Source organism: Ambystoma mexicanum, chromosome 2q (genome assembly GCF_040938575.1).
Source record: "Ambystoma mexicanum isolate Mex_15411 chromosome 2q, UKY_AmexF1_1, whole genome shotgun sequence".
Taxonomy (NCBI): domain Eukaryota; kingdom Metazoa; phylum Chordata; class Amphibia; order Caudata; family Ambystomatidae; genus Ambystoma; species Ambystoma mexicanum.
In genome coordinates, this window is record NC_090924.1 from 1187069084 (window position 1) to 1187084961 (window position 15878).

General features: G+C 43.6%; 1 protein-coding gene across 1 annotated transcript in view; it reads left to right on the plus strand.

Annotated features, from left to right (window-relative positions):
- MALRD1 (MAM and LDL receptor class A domain containing 1) overlaps positions 1-15485 on the plus strand; it is a 3359462-nt gene extending 3343977 nt beyond the window's left edge. Inside the window, exon 44 of the mRNA XM_069646615.1 lies at positions 15298-15485. Within this exon, the coding sequence (XP_069502716.1) occupies positions 15298-15363 (66 nt within the window). The 3' untranslated portion in view covers positions 15364-15485. The remainder of the gene's footprint in view (positions 1-15297) is intronic.
- The last annotated feature ends 393 nt before the right edge of the window (positions 15486-15878 follow it).

Sequence of the window (15878 nt, forward strand, 5' to 3'; positions counted from 1 at the left end):
GCAGGCACTTGACAACGGTGGTAAATGTGGACTGTGAAAGGGCATGAATCAACCAATCCAGAAGAGTTTCATGCTGTACTGTTAAGCCCTATGCTCTGCAAAATATTTTCCTTATCCATCTTGACAACCCTGAATGAACAGTGGTTGCAACGTAAGCAGAGTCTGAATGCATTTTAACTTGGCACCCCTGAGCTGCCTCAAGTGCTTCAATAAGACCAACCAATTCTGCTTCCTGCACTGCATAATGGCCTGGTAATCTTCACTGCACAAAAACCTTATACTCCCAGTCGACCAATCGAACCACTGCTGCACCAGTATGTTGCTGGCCTGTCTTCTGGTCAATAGTGGAGGACCCATCAACAAAGAACACCTCTCTGTTATCTAAGGCATAATCACATGTTTTAGGAATGTCATCCTCAGAGCCCTCGTAAGTAACACGGTCATGTACCTTGTCATCATCAGTAATAGCTTCTGTGAAAAGGGTAGCAGGGTTTACTGTTTTGCAATGGACAATGTGAATATATGGGCTTGAAAGAATTACTTCATATGCAGAAGCCCTTTGTGCAGTGAATGTAGGTTTGGACCTTTCCAATATCGCAAATACGGCATGTTCGATGTACAGCGTCTATGAACACTCCATTACAATAGTGGCTGATTTCTCAAAGGCAAAAGCAGCTGCAGCCCATACTTGTTCACAAGGAAACTGTCCTTGCATGACAAAATCCAGCATGACACTATAATATGCTAAGGGTTTATGGCCCATGGCACTGTGTTGTATCAGAGCTGCTGTATTAGAATGTGAAAAAAAGATAAAACTCTTTAATTTAATTATGATTTGCCAGTACAGGAACAGTGGAAATATATATTTTCAGCTCCTGGAAACTGGTAACCATCTCATCAGTCAAAATAATAGTATTGTTTGTCCGTTGTGCTTCTTTAAGCTATTGTAACAGTGGTTGAGCATATGACGTATAGTTAAAAATCCATGTTCTACATTAATTACACATGCCAAGAAATGTTTGCATATCTTTAACAGTCACTGTCTGAGGAGTAGCGTGCACCGCTGTGGTGCATTCTGGAGTAACCTTTTACCACTCACTGAAACCAACTGACCCAAATACAACACCTCCTGCTGGCAATATTGCAATTTTATTCCATCCACCTTATATCCTTTGTCAGCTAGCAATTGTAACAAAGCAATGGAGTCCTCCCTGCAATGTTGTTCGGTAGTACTGTGCACCACCAAATTGTCCACATATTCAATAATAGTGCTGGGACCATCAAGATTTCCTAACTCCTCATGTAGAACTCTGTTAAAGATGCTTGGAGACTCACAGACTCACAGTAACCTTGAGGAAACCTAGTATGTAGAAAGTGGCTTTCATCAAACGTAAACCTTGTGAGGTACTGTGAGTCTGGATGTAAAGGGACTGGGAAGAATACATTTTTCAAAACCACCACAGTGAATTGAGTAGCTTCAACAGGTATCTTGCAAAATATTGTAGCAGCATTTGGAACTGCAGGGAACTCTGCTAGTACTACATCATTGAGAGGGGGCAAATCATCCTCCAACTGGCTCCCTTTTGATTTTTTTATGGGATAAATAGCTGTGTACATGGACAGTTAGATGGTACTATAATACCCCAGGTGGAAATTAACCATTATGGTGTCATAAATTGTCTCTTCCACAGCTTTTGATAACAGGTGCTGTTTAACTCTGGGCAACACAGTGCCTGGTTTCAATGTGATGCGTATTGGTGTAACACTCTGTAAGAGCCCAACGTCATGCATATTATTTGTCCACAATTTGTCAGGTATCTGAGACAAATCCTCTGAAGCAAAAGAGGGGGCATTCCCTACCAGTAACATGGAAAATGCCACATGCCTATATTGTATCATTATCTCACAAGGGACACCCACTTCCAAAATTATCTCCCCCTCATTGTCTTCTCAAAAACATCTTTCATTGTTATGGTGGGATCAATACACAAAATTGTGCTCCACTCCACTTATCAGAATCTACAGCAATCAACAAAATCCTCTACTTTGACACTAGAACTCCTACTATGTCGAGCATGATGATCGTTCTTGCAACTACTTCTTGGGGTTGGGCAGGCCTAAACAAAAATTTGGGAGTTCCTCGCCAGTATTTGTTAGCTACCTGTGGCACTGCACTAAGGAGTATTGTTATACCATATATAATCAAATTAGGGGCCACTGGCGTTCCTCTCGCCACTGAGTCAATTCCCAATACATGTAAGTTCAACAGTACACTCACAGTACACATGCCAGTCGTTGAACACCCCATGCCTCTTTCAGTGAATGAAATGGTCATGTTGAGCTTAATCAGCATGACCCTGCCAAACAAAATAATCGGGGTTGCAGTAGAGTCCAACAATGGGGCCCACACCTCTCTGCCCCCTACCTTAATGGGTAACATTTTCATAAATGGGACCAATTGAACTGCCCCAGGGAAACCCTGCATATCCATTACCTGTTACCAGTGCAGAGCCTCCTGACGCAGGTTTGAATATTAGCAGGGCCAAACTCAGCCTTTCATCCTTCCGAGGTCAATAAATGAGCACCACACACCGTGAGAAATAAGCAGCGCTCAGATGCCTGAGGGTTCGTAGCACTATATAAATAACAAAACAAACAAAAAAACCTAGATAATTTGGTTGCATTTGTGTCCACCATAAAAATGAACAGTGTATTGCCTGTCACCACGCCCACCAAGGGTTCCTCTTCTTGGTCGGCAATAACTGATAGGACCGGGCACGCTAAGGCTCTCTGTGGGCTGTCCTAGTCTGGATATGTGTTTGTCCCTGGAAAAACAAAAGTATTCCCTCCAACCACTGTGGCCTTCGGATAGTCTGTCACGGTACAGCGTTACTGTTGGTTATCTGAGGGCCCTGCTATTGTCCCTGATTCACTGCATATGGTGGCATGTTGCTGGAACCTGCTGAAATGATTGTTGGGGAGCGGACAGAGCTACGGGCAATGTGCACCATAAGAAACTGCTGGGTGTAACTGTCTGTAAGACTGGGCGTATGGGGACAAACCTCGCTGGGCATAAGGATACATCTGTTGCTGGGGATATTCAAACATTTGCCTACTTCTGCATTCTCTTGAAAAATTACCCATTCACCTGCATGTCCAACATCCAACATTGACCTGCTCCTCCTATCTGCTGCCCCCTTCCTCTAAAACCCCTTCACCCTCCCAGAGCCCCCCAAAAAAAAACATCTACCTTGCTGAAACCCCCCTGTAAACCAGACTTGATACTGGAGCTAATACCCATCTGTACAATCGATTTCCCCCCCACCCACACTGGTGCCACATGTCAGCTTGAAACTGCTCTGTGCTCTACCTTCCAAGGCAACTTTTGATAACCTTTTCCATACTAGTTTTGCTTCCTCCGCTTGTGCTCACTGCACTGCCTCCTTCTCCTTTTCTTTCAACATTTACAGTGGTGTATAATATTAGACTGAATGTCCACCCAGTCCTTTGCTTCAATCTGCACTATCTTGTCGATGGCTTACTGTACCTCCTTCAAAAGTTCCCTTTTTATGACAAAATAAAAGAATGGAATTGCTCGATTGAAAGAGTCTCCCGTTTCAGACATCCCATTTTCTGTATGTGCAGTAAAGAAAAAACAACCCCTTAGGGAACAAAGCTAGGTGCACCCTTCTTTGAGAAGAACAAGATATTTATTTTGTATACAAAAGGAAAATAGTGACAGGATACCATATGGTTACTCCTGCAGAGCTCTCTCTTCATCAAACTTCATCAAATGAACTTCACCTTATAAATGTAGAAATCGTTATTCATGACATACTCAATATACAGTTGTTATCCCCACCCTCATTGGCTACCAACTATATACACGCTTAGTCACATATGGGCCCTCTACAATTGGTTGTGTCGTCTTCTCCTCCAACTTCTTCACACATGGGTATTGGCCTCTTCACCTCTTCACCTCGAAGCATACAAGGTAATTGGTTAAACGTTGAAAGGCACAACCCTATCCTTACTCCTAACAAAGTGATGTGTACCTTGTCATCAACAAGAACTTGGCAGATTTGAGGTCAGCCTGGTCCTTGCAAACAAAGCAACTATTTTCTCATCCCAGACATCATGGCTCACTGCTGCAATCTTATAAGCATTGGAATCACCCTTTGCTCACCCTGGAACAAATCACAGACTGTTGTTCTCTGCCTCCGCCTGTATCAGTTACCTCTCCCAAGAGGTAGGCCTGGTTTCCCACTAATCCATCCAATTCATGAAAGATTTAAGATTCTAGTTCCTGCATATCTGATAGTTCAAATAGAATGACCAATATTCAGTGTGGCGCTAGTGTCCTAAATCCCAGTTGATGTTTTGGTAGTTCAAGACCTTTTCCCATCTCCCATGAGTATGGCATTCATACTGGGCTGCAGCCATTCTCCCATTTGACTGCTTGCATTTCTACATAATTGTTCAAAGGTCTAGCTAGATAAATGTATATGTGGGTGTATGGGTGTGTTCCCTATCGTGTCTGGGATTTGGAATGTGATAATCAGGCAAGAAACAGGGTCTCGTTGTTCTGTGTCTCCAACACGGCCTATGAGTATTCAGGCCTACTTTTAAATGCAGCTTTAGTTCATGTTATAAATGTTGCATGCATGCAATGTATTATACTTACCACTATCACAAAGCAAATAGTTTCCCCTGTATAAGCTTCCAAAATAGATGGTTCTCCCACCATTTACTGCTGCCATAAGGTGCCCCCAACACCATCCTCTACACGTTTTCCACAAATTAATATATTTTCCACAATCTGAATCGTTTTGGAGGGGCGATGATTTAAACATCCATCCCAACTGTGTCTTTACAGATGTTTAACCAAGTAAGAGGTGCATAATAAGTGATCAATCTGAATCATCTTCCTGTAGCATAATATTTTAGGTACCCACCAGCCCACTTGATTGCTAAGGCCTCTAACTCGGTGGTAGCATAATTACGTTCCCGAAGGTATAGTTTGCAGGAGATAAAATGTACAGGCGTGCATCAGGAGTATGCTCGTAGTACGCTGTTCTGCCTTCCCTTACCGTTGCGGTTTGATGTTTCACTGAGACAAGCGAAGCCGCACCATGACAAACATGACAAATGCTTCCTGGAGAGGGAGAAGCTTTGCATTTGAGGATCCGCCTACATGGACTTCCATAAAACTCCCTGGTCACGCGCATCATCATGCGTGCATCAGGAGTACGCTCGGAGTACGCTGTTATGATAAAATAGTGTATTTATATAGCGGGTATACTGTGTTTCAAAGTGCTTCAAGGCAAGGGAGGGAATAAGGGAAAATACAATGACATTCTTACAGGCCATAGACAGTAAGGATGTGAAACTAACTATCGTACTCGGCCTGATGACATTTCAGATAGTGCAAGAGCTAAGACATATATAAGGAAGCAAGTGGGATAGTGAGAAGGATATGGAAACAGACAGGCAACTACCATACTAGACATAACAACATTTCTGGTAGAGCCGGAGAAAACAAAAGGTGAGTGAGAGGTGTGCAGCAAGGGAGGGGAGGAACAAAACAAATGACTATCGTACTAGGCCTGACACATTTCAGATAGTGCTGGAGGGGGGACAAGTAAGGGGAGTGGGGATGTGACAGACGAGGTTGCTATCATACTAGGTCCATGGACAATTCCGATAGAGTAAGTACATAGAAGAAAGTAAGGGGAGGAGGGGAGGAGATAGGAAAAGAGAGAACGGGAGAGAACAGAGAGTAAGCAGTCAAAACGAGTGGTGAAGCAAGAGGGGAGAGTGAATACAACTGCAGAAGTCACTAGTAACACACAATGTTGCAAGCCCGGATACAAAATGAAGATGGGAACAGCATGATTCAGGGCCACCATTAGAAAGGGTGACGTACTGTGAATCAATGAAGTCCATAAAAGTCAAATCCAGCATTGGCCACAGTGATAGTGAAACCAGAATGTATCAGGACAGACTCCTGCAGAAGTAGGCTGGAGGTGGTGGAGGGGGAGCAGGGTAGAAGAATCAAGCAAAACAGGCAACACCTGTGTGCGAGAAGGGTGGGCACAAGGGAACATCACAGGGGACCCGAGGGGCAGGGATGGCCTGTGGGGACAGAAAGAGTAAACACATGTTGGTGCATGCTTACCTACTGTGTGAGAAGGTGTTCCGGCCCTGGATCCTCCTGGTCTGAACAGGTCCAAACAGAAATAGCCCTTTTCTTCGACTGCCCTTTGCTTCGGACGCCCTTGATCTAAGATCTGTTCTGCCTTGCCTTGCCGTTGGCTTTTGATGTTTCACTGAAACAATCAAAGCTGCACCACGACAAATGCGACAAATGCTTCCTGGGTGAGAGAGTAGTTTTTGGACATATTGAACAGCTACCAGCTGCACAAACTGGAATGTAATATTGTTCCATTGTTCCATTTAATTTAACAGAGAGAGAGAAGCTTTGCATTTGAGGCTCCGCCTACTTGCACATCCATAAAACTCCTGAGTTGTGCGCATTAGCACGTGCATCAGGAGTATGCTCAGAGTACGCTGTTCTGCTGTTTGCTGGATAATGGCAGAAGAGATTAGGGGGGCCTTACTGTGGTGGGATTATGGCTTAATGATTACCACATTAGTTTAATGCAGCAGATTTACCTGCTATGACTTATTCTCTGAAACATATATACAGCAGTTAGCTGTGCTGCTTGTTGACACTGACCTGTATTATTGGTCACCTGTTTTAGGTTTGATGAAGGGTGGGGGTACTAAGCACATGACCTAATGTAAAACCCCAAGTGATCAAGTGCGTGTTGGGCAGCGTTGTTCATAGCAATGAAGAAAAAAGTGACATGTTGTCGCAATGACATTCTGGCTGCCCTGTTGGTATTCACAAATTGAAGGAATATGCTATCAAGGGCTGAGCCTATGCCTCTCAGCAATGACAATCCGGCTCCTCAAGATGCAAGTAAATCTCTACAGAGGAAAGTGTACGTAAGGGGTGCTATGCTAGAGCCAAATTGCATGGAAGGAGGATGGTTAGTTCTGGGGTGATTCCGATTCACTCTCATTCACTTTATGAAGATGATTTGGAGCAAAATGTGGCAGGGGTGGAAGTAAATGACGCACTGGGGGGAGAGTAAGAGGTGTCCATGACTACTCTTTTCTGGACATCCCCACCATCTTCTCAAGGGGTGAAATTACCATGTTAGCTAAGACTGAACACTTGGCATGGAGGGGCTGGTAACTCTGGAATGTTTGGAATCAACAGGTTATCCTACTCCCAACCAGGACCAGAAGGTGATATTGGATGCACTCTTAGGAATGAAAGTTTGGTTAACTAATTAATTAAGTCTGCACTCAGACTATTTAAAGAGATAATTTGTTGCCTCTCTAAATGAGATACGGTTCAAAATTAGTGCTGGGTGGGGAATCTGGAAAAGGAGAAATAGGTCTCAGAGAAACTGGCGGTGATGGTTTCGACAGGGACAGGAACTGATGTAAATATGGATAACGCGAGTTGGGAGTAGGTTGGGGAGGTTATTGTGGTGGCCTCGGGTGAGCCAGGGGAGGTAAAATGAGGGATGGAGGGGAAGGACCCATTTATAACAGTGGCATCCAAAAATACCAATAAACGGGAAAAAAGGAAGCAGAGAATTAATAAGGCTTCGGAACTAAAAGTTTCTAAAACCTTTTCCCGTAAGTACCTTTGTAACATGGCTCTAAAAGATCTTAATGAGCAGTCAGGGAACGGGGAAGTTGAATGGACGAGTCAAGTATTTGGGTGGGAACGGAAGGGTGTGGTTAAGTTGAATGAAATGGAGAACGGGGAGGATTACATGAGAGAGGGGGGCCTTTACTCCTTGAATCTGTTACAAGAACTAATGGGCAAAGGTAGCAGCTAAATGTGGATACCAGACTGGTGGCAACATGGAAACAAAAAAAGTGGGATGGTGGCACTGATCCGAAGAAAAAGAATATTGTAGAAATCAAAAATCAGTATTTAGAATATGGAGAAAGATGATCTGTCATCAGGTTGTGTAAAAAATTGAGGGGGCTATCATGTAGGATGCCAAAATATAGAGGATACAGTGGTGAAAAATGTTCTGGTAGTACCGGATGAACGGGAGAGAGCATCTGTTGAACGGGAGGTGGTGATGCTGGGTCAAACAATGGGGGTGAGGCGGGATTCTTTGAAGGTTCGGGCCTTGTCTGAACTAGAAGTTAGAAGTATAGTCAGGCATATTTTGGCTGAGAACAACTTTGTGGATTCAACAGAAAATGAGGAGATGGGTAAATCGCATTTGGCACGAAAGAACTTAAAAAGGAGACTGGGCTATGCTAGAAGGATTGAAGGTTCGCATCTGGGGGAGAAATATGAAAATCGGGCAGCAGACCTGCTTAACAGCAGGGAAGTAAAGCAAAACAGAGGGGAAGATTAAAGGGTCAATCATTTAAGCTGCTCGAACCAATATATCCAGAGGCGCATAGTCTTATTTTGAATTATCTATTTGATGAAGGGTGGCCTGATTCCCTGCATAAAATGGGTATACTGGCTCTCTTTGATGAGATACCGGCACTTCGTTTAATTAAATCAGCAGACATTCCATTGGTTAACTTCATTCATCCCCAACGTTATGATTATGTGAGGCTGGTCATACATTCCCCACTGTACGTGACATTATATTAAAAGAAACATCTAACCTACAGAAATATGGTTACGACTTCGCCATATTTAAAAATGATATGAATACTTACTCAGAGAAGAGGTGGAGGGAAAACCCGGAAAGTACAGGGTGGGATTTGGGGAAGGAGGGAATTAAGAGGCAAGGAGCCCCATTTATTGAAGCACCAAACTGGCAATGGCTGGCTTTAACATTGAAAGACTCTATAGCCCAACTTAAAACATTGAGTCAGCCACTTTAAAGTAAAACAATTTCTTAAACACCTCACGTGGAATACTAGATGGTATAGGAACTTAGTGTGCAATGAGAAACTATGGCCTCATTACGAGCATGGTGGTATGTGCAATAACCGGCCCATTACGAGATGAATGGGCCGGTAATTGCCCATTCGTGGGTGGCGGTATTGCCGGGCTCCCGATCCTCATGCCCATAGGGCAGAATGGGGGTGGGGAGCATGGTTGCACTTGCACCGTTGATAATGGTGCCGGTGCAATCACGAGTTCTGCTCGCGGGTGTCACACAGCGCACCAGGTAAGACCTGGCGGGCTGTCAGGAACCCGCAAGCAGAACTCATAATGCGGCGGGAGGGTATGAACGTGCCGGTGCCTTACCGGCACCATTCATACCATCACTGCCACCCTTATAATGAGGCCCTATGTGAGGATTAATTTTTTTACAAGAAACTTGGGCCAAAGTAAATTTTATATTTGACGGCTATGAGGTAATTAACATCAATGCCTGTCAAGGGTTGTTGAAGGGTAGGCCCAAACGAGGGTTGGTTGTGGCCATTAAGGAGGGGAGAAACTTACTTATGGACATAATCCTGGTTATTGGGCTGGAGGTGAAGTTGGACAAAGATTTAGCCTATGTACTTCTAATTAATGTATATTGGACCTCAGAGTACAATTTGGAGAGAGTCTTGGAAATTTTGAATCAAAGAATTGAAGAGTGGTACTTAGACGATCCAGGTGGGGATTTACTGCACGCAGGTAATTTAAACACAAATTGTAACATGGAAAGGACGGATAATCTAAACTACCTCATGGTGGATTTTGGACAAGTGCCGAAACATTTTAAAAAAATGACTCCATGGTTGCCTGTGGTTAAACTTTGCTGAGAGCTGGGGTATGACACTAGTATATAACGACTCACCCACGTGGTCGGTTAGGGGTCTTGCTTCAGAAATTGACTACGTCTTCCTGTCACATAACTTGTTTTCCCAGGTTCTCAGTTATCAAATTAGGCCTACGAAACTTAGTGACCATGCGCAGCTATGCCTACATCTGTGTTGGGAGTCCAACACTGTGACCTATGAGGAGTGTTTGAGCAAAGTGTTAGTCAATGTAATTGGTAACAGATTGAGATGGCCACTGCATAATATGTGTAATTTTAACTCCACAATGATGTAGGATTTCAATTCGACCCAGTTGGAAAACAAAATGGTCAATAACTCAGTCCGACATGTTCCTGCCTATTTGGAGGGAAAATGACAAGGCTGTCGGCGCAGGGTTATCTGAAAAGGGGTGTACATATGAAAGACAGGCATGTATTCAACCAAGATGGGAAAACCAAACTACATAAAGAGATTAGAATTATCCAGAGGGGTAAGGAAAAAGGGCTGTTGAGTTGGGAAAAGGTCTACAAATTAAAACAAGCATATAAAAACCGGCATAAGTGTGAACATGCTAAATGATATGAAATAGATGGGGAAATAGTGTTAGCTAGTTTGAAAATTACACTTCTAGAGGCTTTTTGGAACTAGTAAACCAAATGGAGGAAAAACAACATCAAATAGTTACCAACACGATTTCAGAGGAGGAGTGGCTGTTGCACTTTAAGAACATCCATAAACTCCTTGCCTTGGAGGAGAAGGAAGAAATTGGTCAGACCTATAGGTGGAGGATAGAAAACTTCATAGGCAACAATGCGGCGAAGATTATGAGATCTAATCCATCAAGAGCAGGTGGCCCAATAACTTAACTAACACTCTTCTGAAACAAAATGTGGGAATGTGGTCTAAAATCTTACACATCCAATTCAACAATATAGTTGAATTACAAGATATTCCAGAGTCCTGGAGAATATCTCATATGATACCAATATTTAAGAAAGGCTCCAGACGCTTACCATTCAATTATAATGCCATCTCAAAAATTGATGTGGACTCAAAATTCTTTGCCCCAATCGTGCTTGACCACATAGAGGAACAATGTACAGTGAACCATATTCTTGACTCTAGACAAAAGGGGTTCTGTAGAAACGTTGGTATTGATTGTGGGGGCCTATTGGTCAGCTGTTTTCAGGGTTTGGTTTGGTCTACGTCAATCTCTTCTGTATTTATTGCTTCAGTGGATCTCAGCATGGCATTTGATACCTTGAACAGAAAGATATTGAGGAGAAAGTTGGACTCTTATTGTATGCCAAAAGGGCTATTGAGTATCCTGATGCATTTACATAGGGATTCCAAAATGAACGTTAGATTACATTCCGAAGGCTTGGTGTCCCATGCAGTACCTACATATAAGGGTATACGTCAGTGATGTGTCTTGGACCCCAATGTATGCATCATAGTGACCTGCAGTGGTTGTGGCACCAGTGTGGTAGATTATGTCTACTGTTGTGAAGGTTTTCCTGCCAAGAGATACTTGGCCGTCTGTGAAGCTAGTAAGCTTGCAGTTGTTTTTGGTAGCATCTATGTTGTACCTTAAAAGCATTACTATTACATATTGGCTAAGTGAGTTTATGTGTAAGGTTGAACGATTGTCTGAATTGTAAACACTGCATAATATGCCATGATTTGCATTTTGCACCAGCTGATGAAATGGAATGGATTCACAATTAGGTATGGACACATACACAAATCTTTCATTAGGGACTTGCTCCTGTGAAAGATGGTTGCAGAGAGTGCATGTATGTTTTCACATATATGAAAGTGGGACGATTTCATTTATAGGTATATTTCTGCTTACTAGTACTTGCAGTAAGTACATTAGAAATTTTTATGGATAATCCTGTGTGTTTATGGTGAAACCATTCCCGCACAGTAGTCCAATTCTTGCTTTATTCCTGAGACACTGGGCCTCATTACGAGTTTGGAGGAAGCCATATGTTTAATATGGCCATGGCTACCCCCAAACCCGAATCCGGGCAAAAGGGGACTTACCGGGCCATTCCGACCTTGGAGGGCCCAGTAAATCCTATTCGTGGGACCCGGACCCGGTACGTCCCCATTCCCATTTGAGCCCCCATAGGGCTCAATGGGAATCTGGAGGATGGTAAAACTGCCCGTTGATAATGGGGACGTTGCTGCCATCCGGTACTGCTCACGGGTGCCGCTCTGCATGCCTGGTCTGAACAGGCATTCCAGATCGGCACCCGCGAGCATACTCAGAATGTTGTGTCGAGGTAACAACGGCATCGGTAGCACTACCGGCGCCATTGTTGCTTTACCGCAACCCTCTAAATGAGGCCCACTTTAAGTGTTGTCAGGATTATTTGTTGCATTTCTATGAAGGACGAGCATTTGCAAACACAACTGGTCTGAGCCGTTCAAGTAAATGTTTTGAACAATTGGTGGCAATTTGAACAGAAGATTGATGGCTATATTTGCATAGCAATTTAAACCGGTTGTGTTGGAAAATGTAAATGGACTGGAGAGTTCTGTCTCTGTGATATTTGCTGGACCACCACTTGTTTTTTTTAGAAAACTTATTTCTCTTTGTGCTGTTGGATGTGCACTTGCGTTTGCACTAGATAGTTTTGTGGTTGTGCTACTTGATGGAGTAGACATTGTTTTCAGTTTCTTTGGTGGTACGGTTGGGAGATCTCTTATAAAATCTTTTTGCATTACTTTTCTTTTAACAAGTTTACCTTTTTGAGGAACAGGGTAAATATCGAGATGGGGTGTGAAGAGTGCACATAGTCTGTTTAACTCCACGATGCAAGGAATGTCAGCCTTGACTTTGTTTGCATCAAAATTGACCAGAAATAGTCCTTCGAGTGTACGTGGACGATGACAGTGCTACATAACACATAACTTCTTTAAAGACTGCGCGGCCAATGTCAATCAATGCCAGATCTAGGATTAGACCTTGCGATTTGTGAAAAGTTACTGAATGTGCAAGAGACAGAGAGAATTGTTCTTTGTGTACATACATGTCTTTGAAAAGAAGGAATTGTGCTGTTGAGAGACCTATCCTTTTAACTTATGAAAGTTTGTCAAAGTGGATGTTGACAAACTGAATGTTGTTGTCTTGTGGATACGTCTGGAAGCCAGGAGGAGGAGGAGGAGAAAAAGGGGGGCAGGAGGGAAAAGATACAACATCTATCACGACCTGGGGTTAGACGAAATAGAAGATCCCTGCCACCCTGGGGCAGACATGATGCTTACAGGTGTTGGGTGTGTGGTGCAGTGTCTATGTGTCCTTCTAGTGCATCCATGTTGTGCATGCATTTTGCTTCTTGGATTACGGGTGTGTAGTGGATTACTTGCGGTGTACATGCCTCAGGGTGTGCGTTCCATGTGATGTGTCTCCAGGGATCTGGTGTAAGCCTGGTGGTGGAGCTGTATGCACCATGCAGTGGGATGTGACACTGGTGGGGCCTGCTTCTCTGCAGTGCTACATGTATGTGTCTGCATGCTGGTGTTACTCGTGTTTGGAATTGGACGCTGGTGGTTTGTGTCATTGGGGATGGTTGTGTGTGTCTGTGACAGGGGTGTGGCATTTCTGTAGGGCAGTCATTCGGTGGGTGGTGATGGGCAATGTACTTGTTGTCATCAACTTGCCATTTGAACTCAGCCATTGAATTTGTGTTGGTTGTGTGTGTTCACTTTTGTGTAGTGCCAACACTCACCTTCATCAGCCGATGATGTTACTCCTGTCTCAGCATGTCTGACCCCTTTTGTTGTCTCCATCTGTAACAGGGAGCAGCACGTTACCTCCCTCAGTGCTATCTTGATGGGCGTGGATGGTTCAGTTCCTGTTGCTTGGGCCTGCTAACGGTTACCAGTCAGTATGTTTCGGACATGCAGCCGCAGGTCGTCCCATCTTTTCCGGCATTCTTTTGTGTTGTGTGTGGTTGTCCCCACTGCGGACACCTTCTGGGCCACCTCATCCCAGATCTGTTTCTTCCTCATTTGTGTTGCACGGCGCAGGTCTGTGCTGAACACTACATCTTCATGCTGGGCCAGGTTGCCAACCAGCATGATTAGCTCCTCGTCGCAGAAACGTTGTTTGCGCAGACGAGGTGTGCCTTTGAGGCTGACTGTGTCATTTTCTGCGTAATTATGTTAATTCCGGTTCTGCCTATTAGCGGGCACCTCTAATAGCGGTGCCCGCTAATGCCATACCCATTGATGCCGGTAGTGCTATCTGTGGTTTCCATGATGCCGCTAAGGGCCATCTTCGGGTCTTTAGCGGCATGCTGGTAATGTCCTTACCGGCATGGCGCAAAGCTCGTGCCCGCAAAGTTGAAATAGCCCTCTATTAGCAGGCTCTTACCTACACGGACACAGTATTTGCACCATGCCGGTAAGGACAGTTACTTAGCTCCAAACTCGGAATGAGGGCCAGTGTGTCAAAGCGCCATAAGGCAAGGGAAGGGAGCAAGATAATAAACACTGGAAATGACAAAGAAAAAAGAAGAGACAGCAAACAGAGTTCCTACTGGCCCTTGTGATATTCAGAGCGTGCAAATACAGGGAAAAGAATCAGGTATGGGGTAGGGGTGTAAGTGCTAATGGGTCTCCCATGGGGGAAGTGACAGAGGTCCCTGTTGGGGAGGCAACAGGCAAGTGCATGGGCGGAGGCATTCCAAGCCACAGAGGGAGGTCTAACACCCATCAGGTAAGTGCAGGGTTCAGACAAGCCACCCAAATAGTAGATAGACTGCATAGTTTACAATAGCTGTTTTCATCAACATATCCTTTTTGTGGTTAGAACCTTACCTACCATCCCTAGAGCTAAGCTCAGAGTGCTACTTTCTCCAGTCTGTCACATTTTCTCTGTTCCTCCTTTGGGGTGGGAATTTGTGCTGTATTCTCTATTCTTTCTACAAGCAGACAGTGTGTTTGATTTAAAAGTGTTTATATTTGTATAGAACCTTGCTTGGACATGCCCATTATTTTGGACTTTGACACTGTATTGTTTCACACCCCTCTTAAGAGGATATCCTTCCCTCGGCCCACGTTACCACAAAAGGTGAAGAAGGTACATCTCTTAACTGCCCCTGTTTTACCTCTATGATTGAGTTGCGTCTTGGCTTGTAGAAGTGTGAGGGCTGAGTGGGCCATTTGACCCCTACTTACCTTTGTACTCCTGAGGCACAGAATCCAGTTCATCACAGGAGGGTAATATGGATTTCATTGTAAGGTATTCTAAGATAAGTTAAATGATCATTGTTCCCTGGGCATTTGCATTGAAGCCAGTCACTAAATCATATAGCTGCTTTTCTGCAACCACTGTTAGAAGAGGAGCAAACTGGTCCCATGTCTGCAGGCATACCTTTATCCACGTTTGGCTTTTTAATCAAACAACATTTTGTTGTCTGGAAAGATTGGCACGTTATAACAATGTAATTTTTTGTTTCTTTTCAGATAGGTTCTCTACCAGAATATGGTGCCTCCTCTTTCGCCAATCCCTTATATGGCTCTTCATCCTGACAAGCATCACAACTCTTTGTAAAGGAAAAAGAAACAACGTTTTGTGTACCATCAATGTATTAAATAGCTGCCTCACTGTTTAAACCGAGGATTTGATTTTCACATTGAAAAATGTGATTTCTAATAAAATTGGATTATGATTTTAACAACATTTCAAAGTAATGGGATTTTTCATTTAACCTACTATTCTGAAGAGTGTTCCCATCATTTAAGGGCATTTTCTTTTTTTCTTTTTAATCAGTACCACAAATCAATTGTATGTTAAAATCATGTTGAATGCATTTAGTGAAATGTTCCAGAATGTACACTCTATTTTCTCAGCAACATAACATGTTTCAGCCATGAGTGTCAGCTTTGCAATTTTGCTCAATTTTCAGGTTACAGTAATTGTTTGTACTCTGGATCATTGAAACATGCTCTGCTTCCTGTGCTTTGTGTTGGCTACTGAGATGTGTGTTCATTTCAGGAAGCTGCAGGTTCAAATTGGACCTGGCTGACTTTCATCCTTCTAAGGA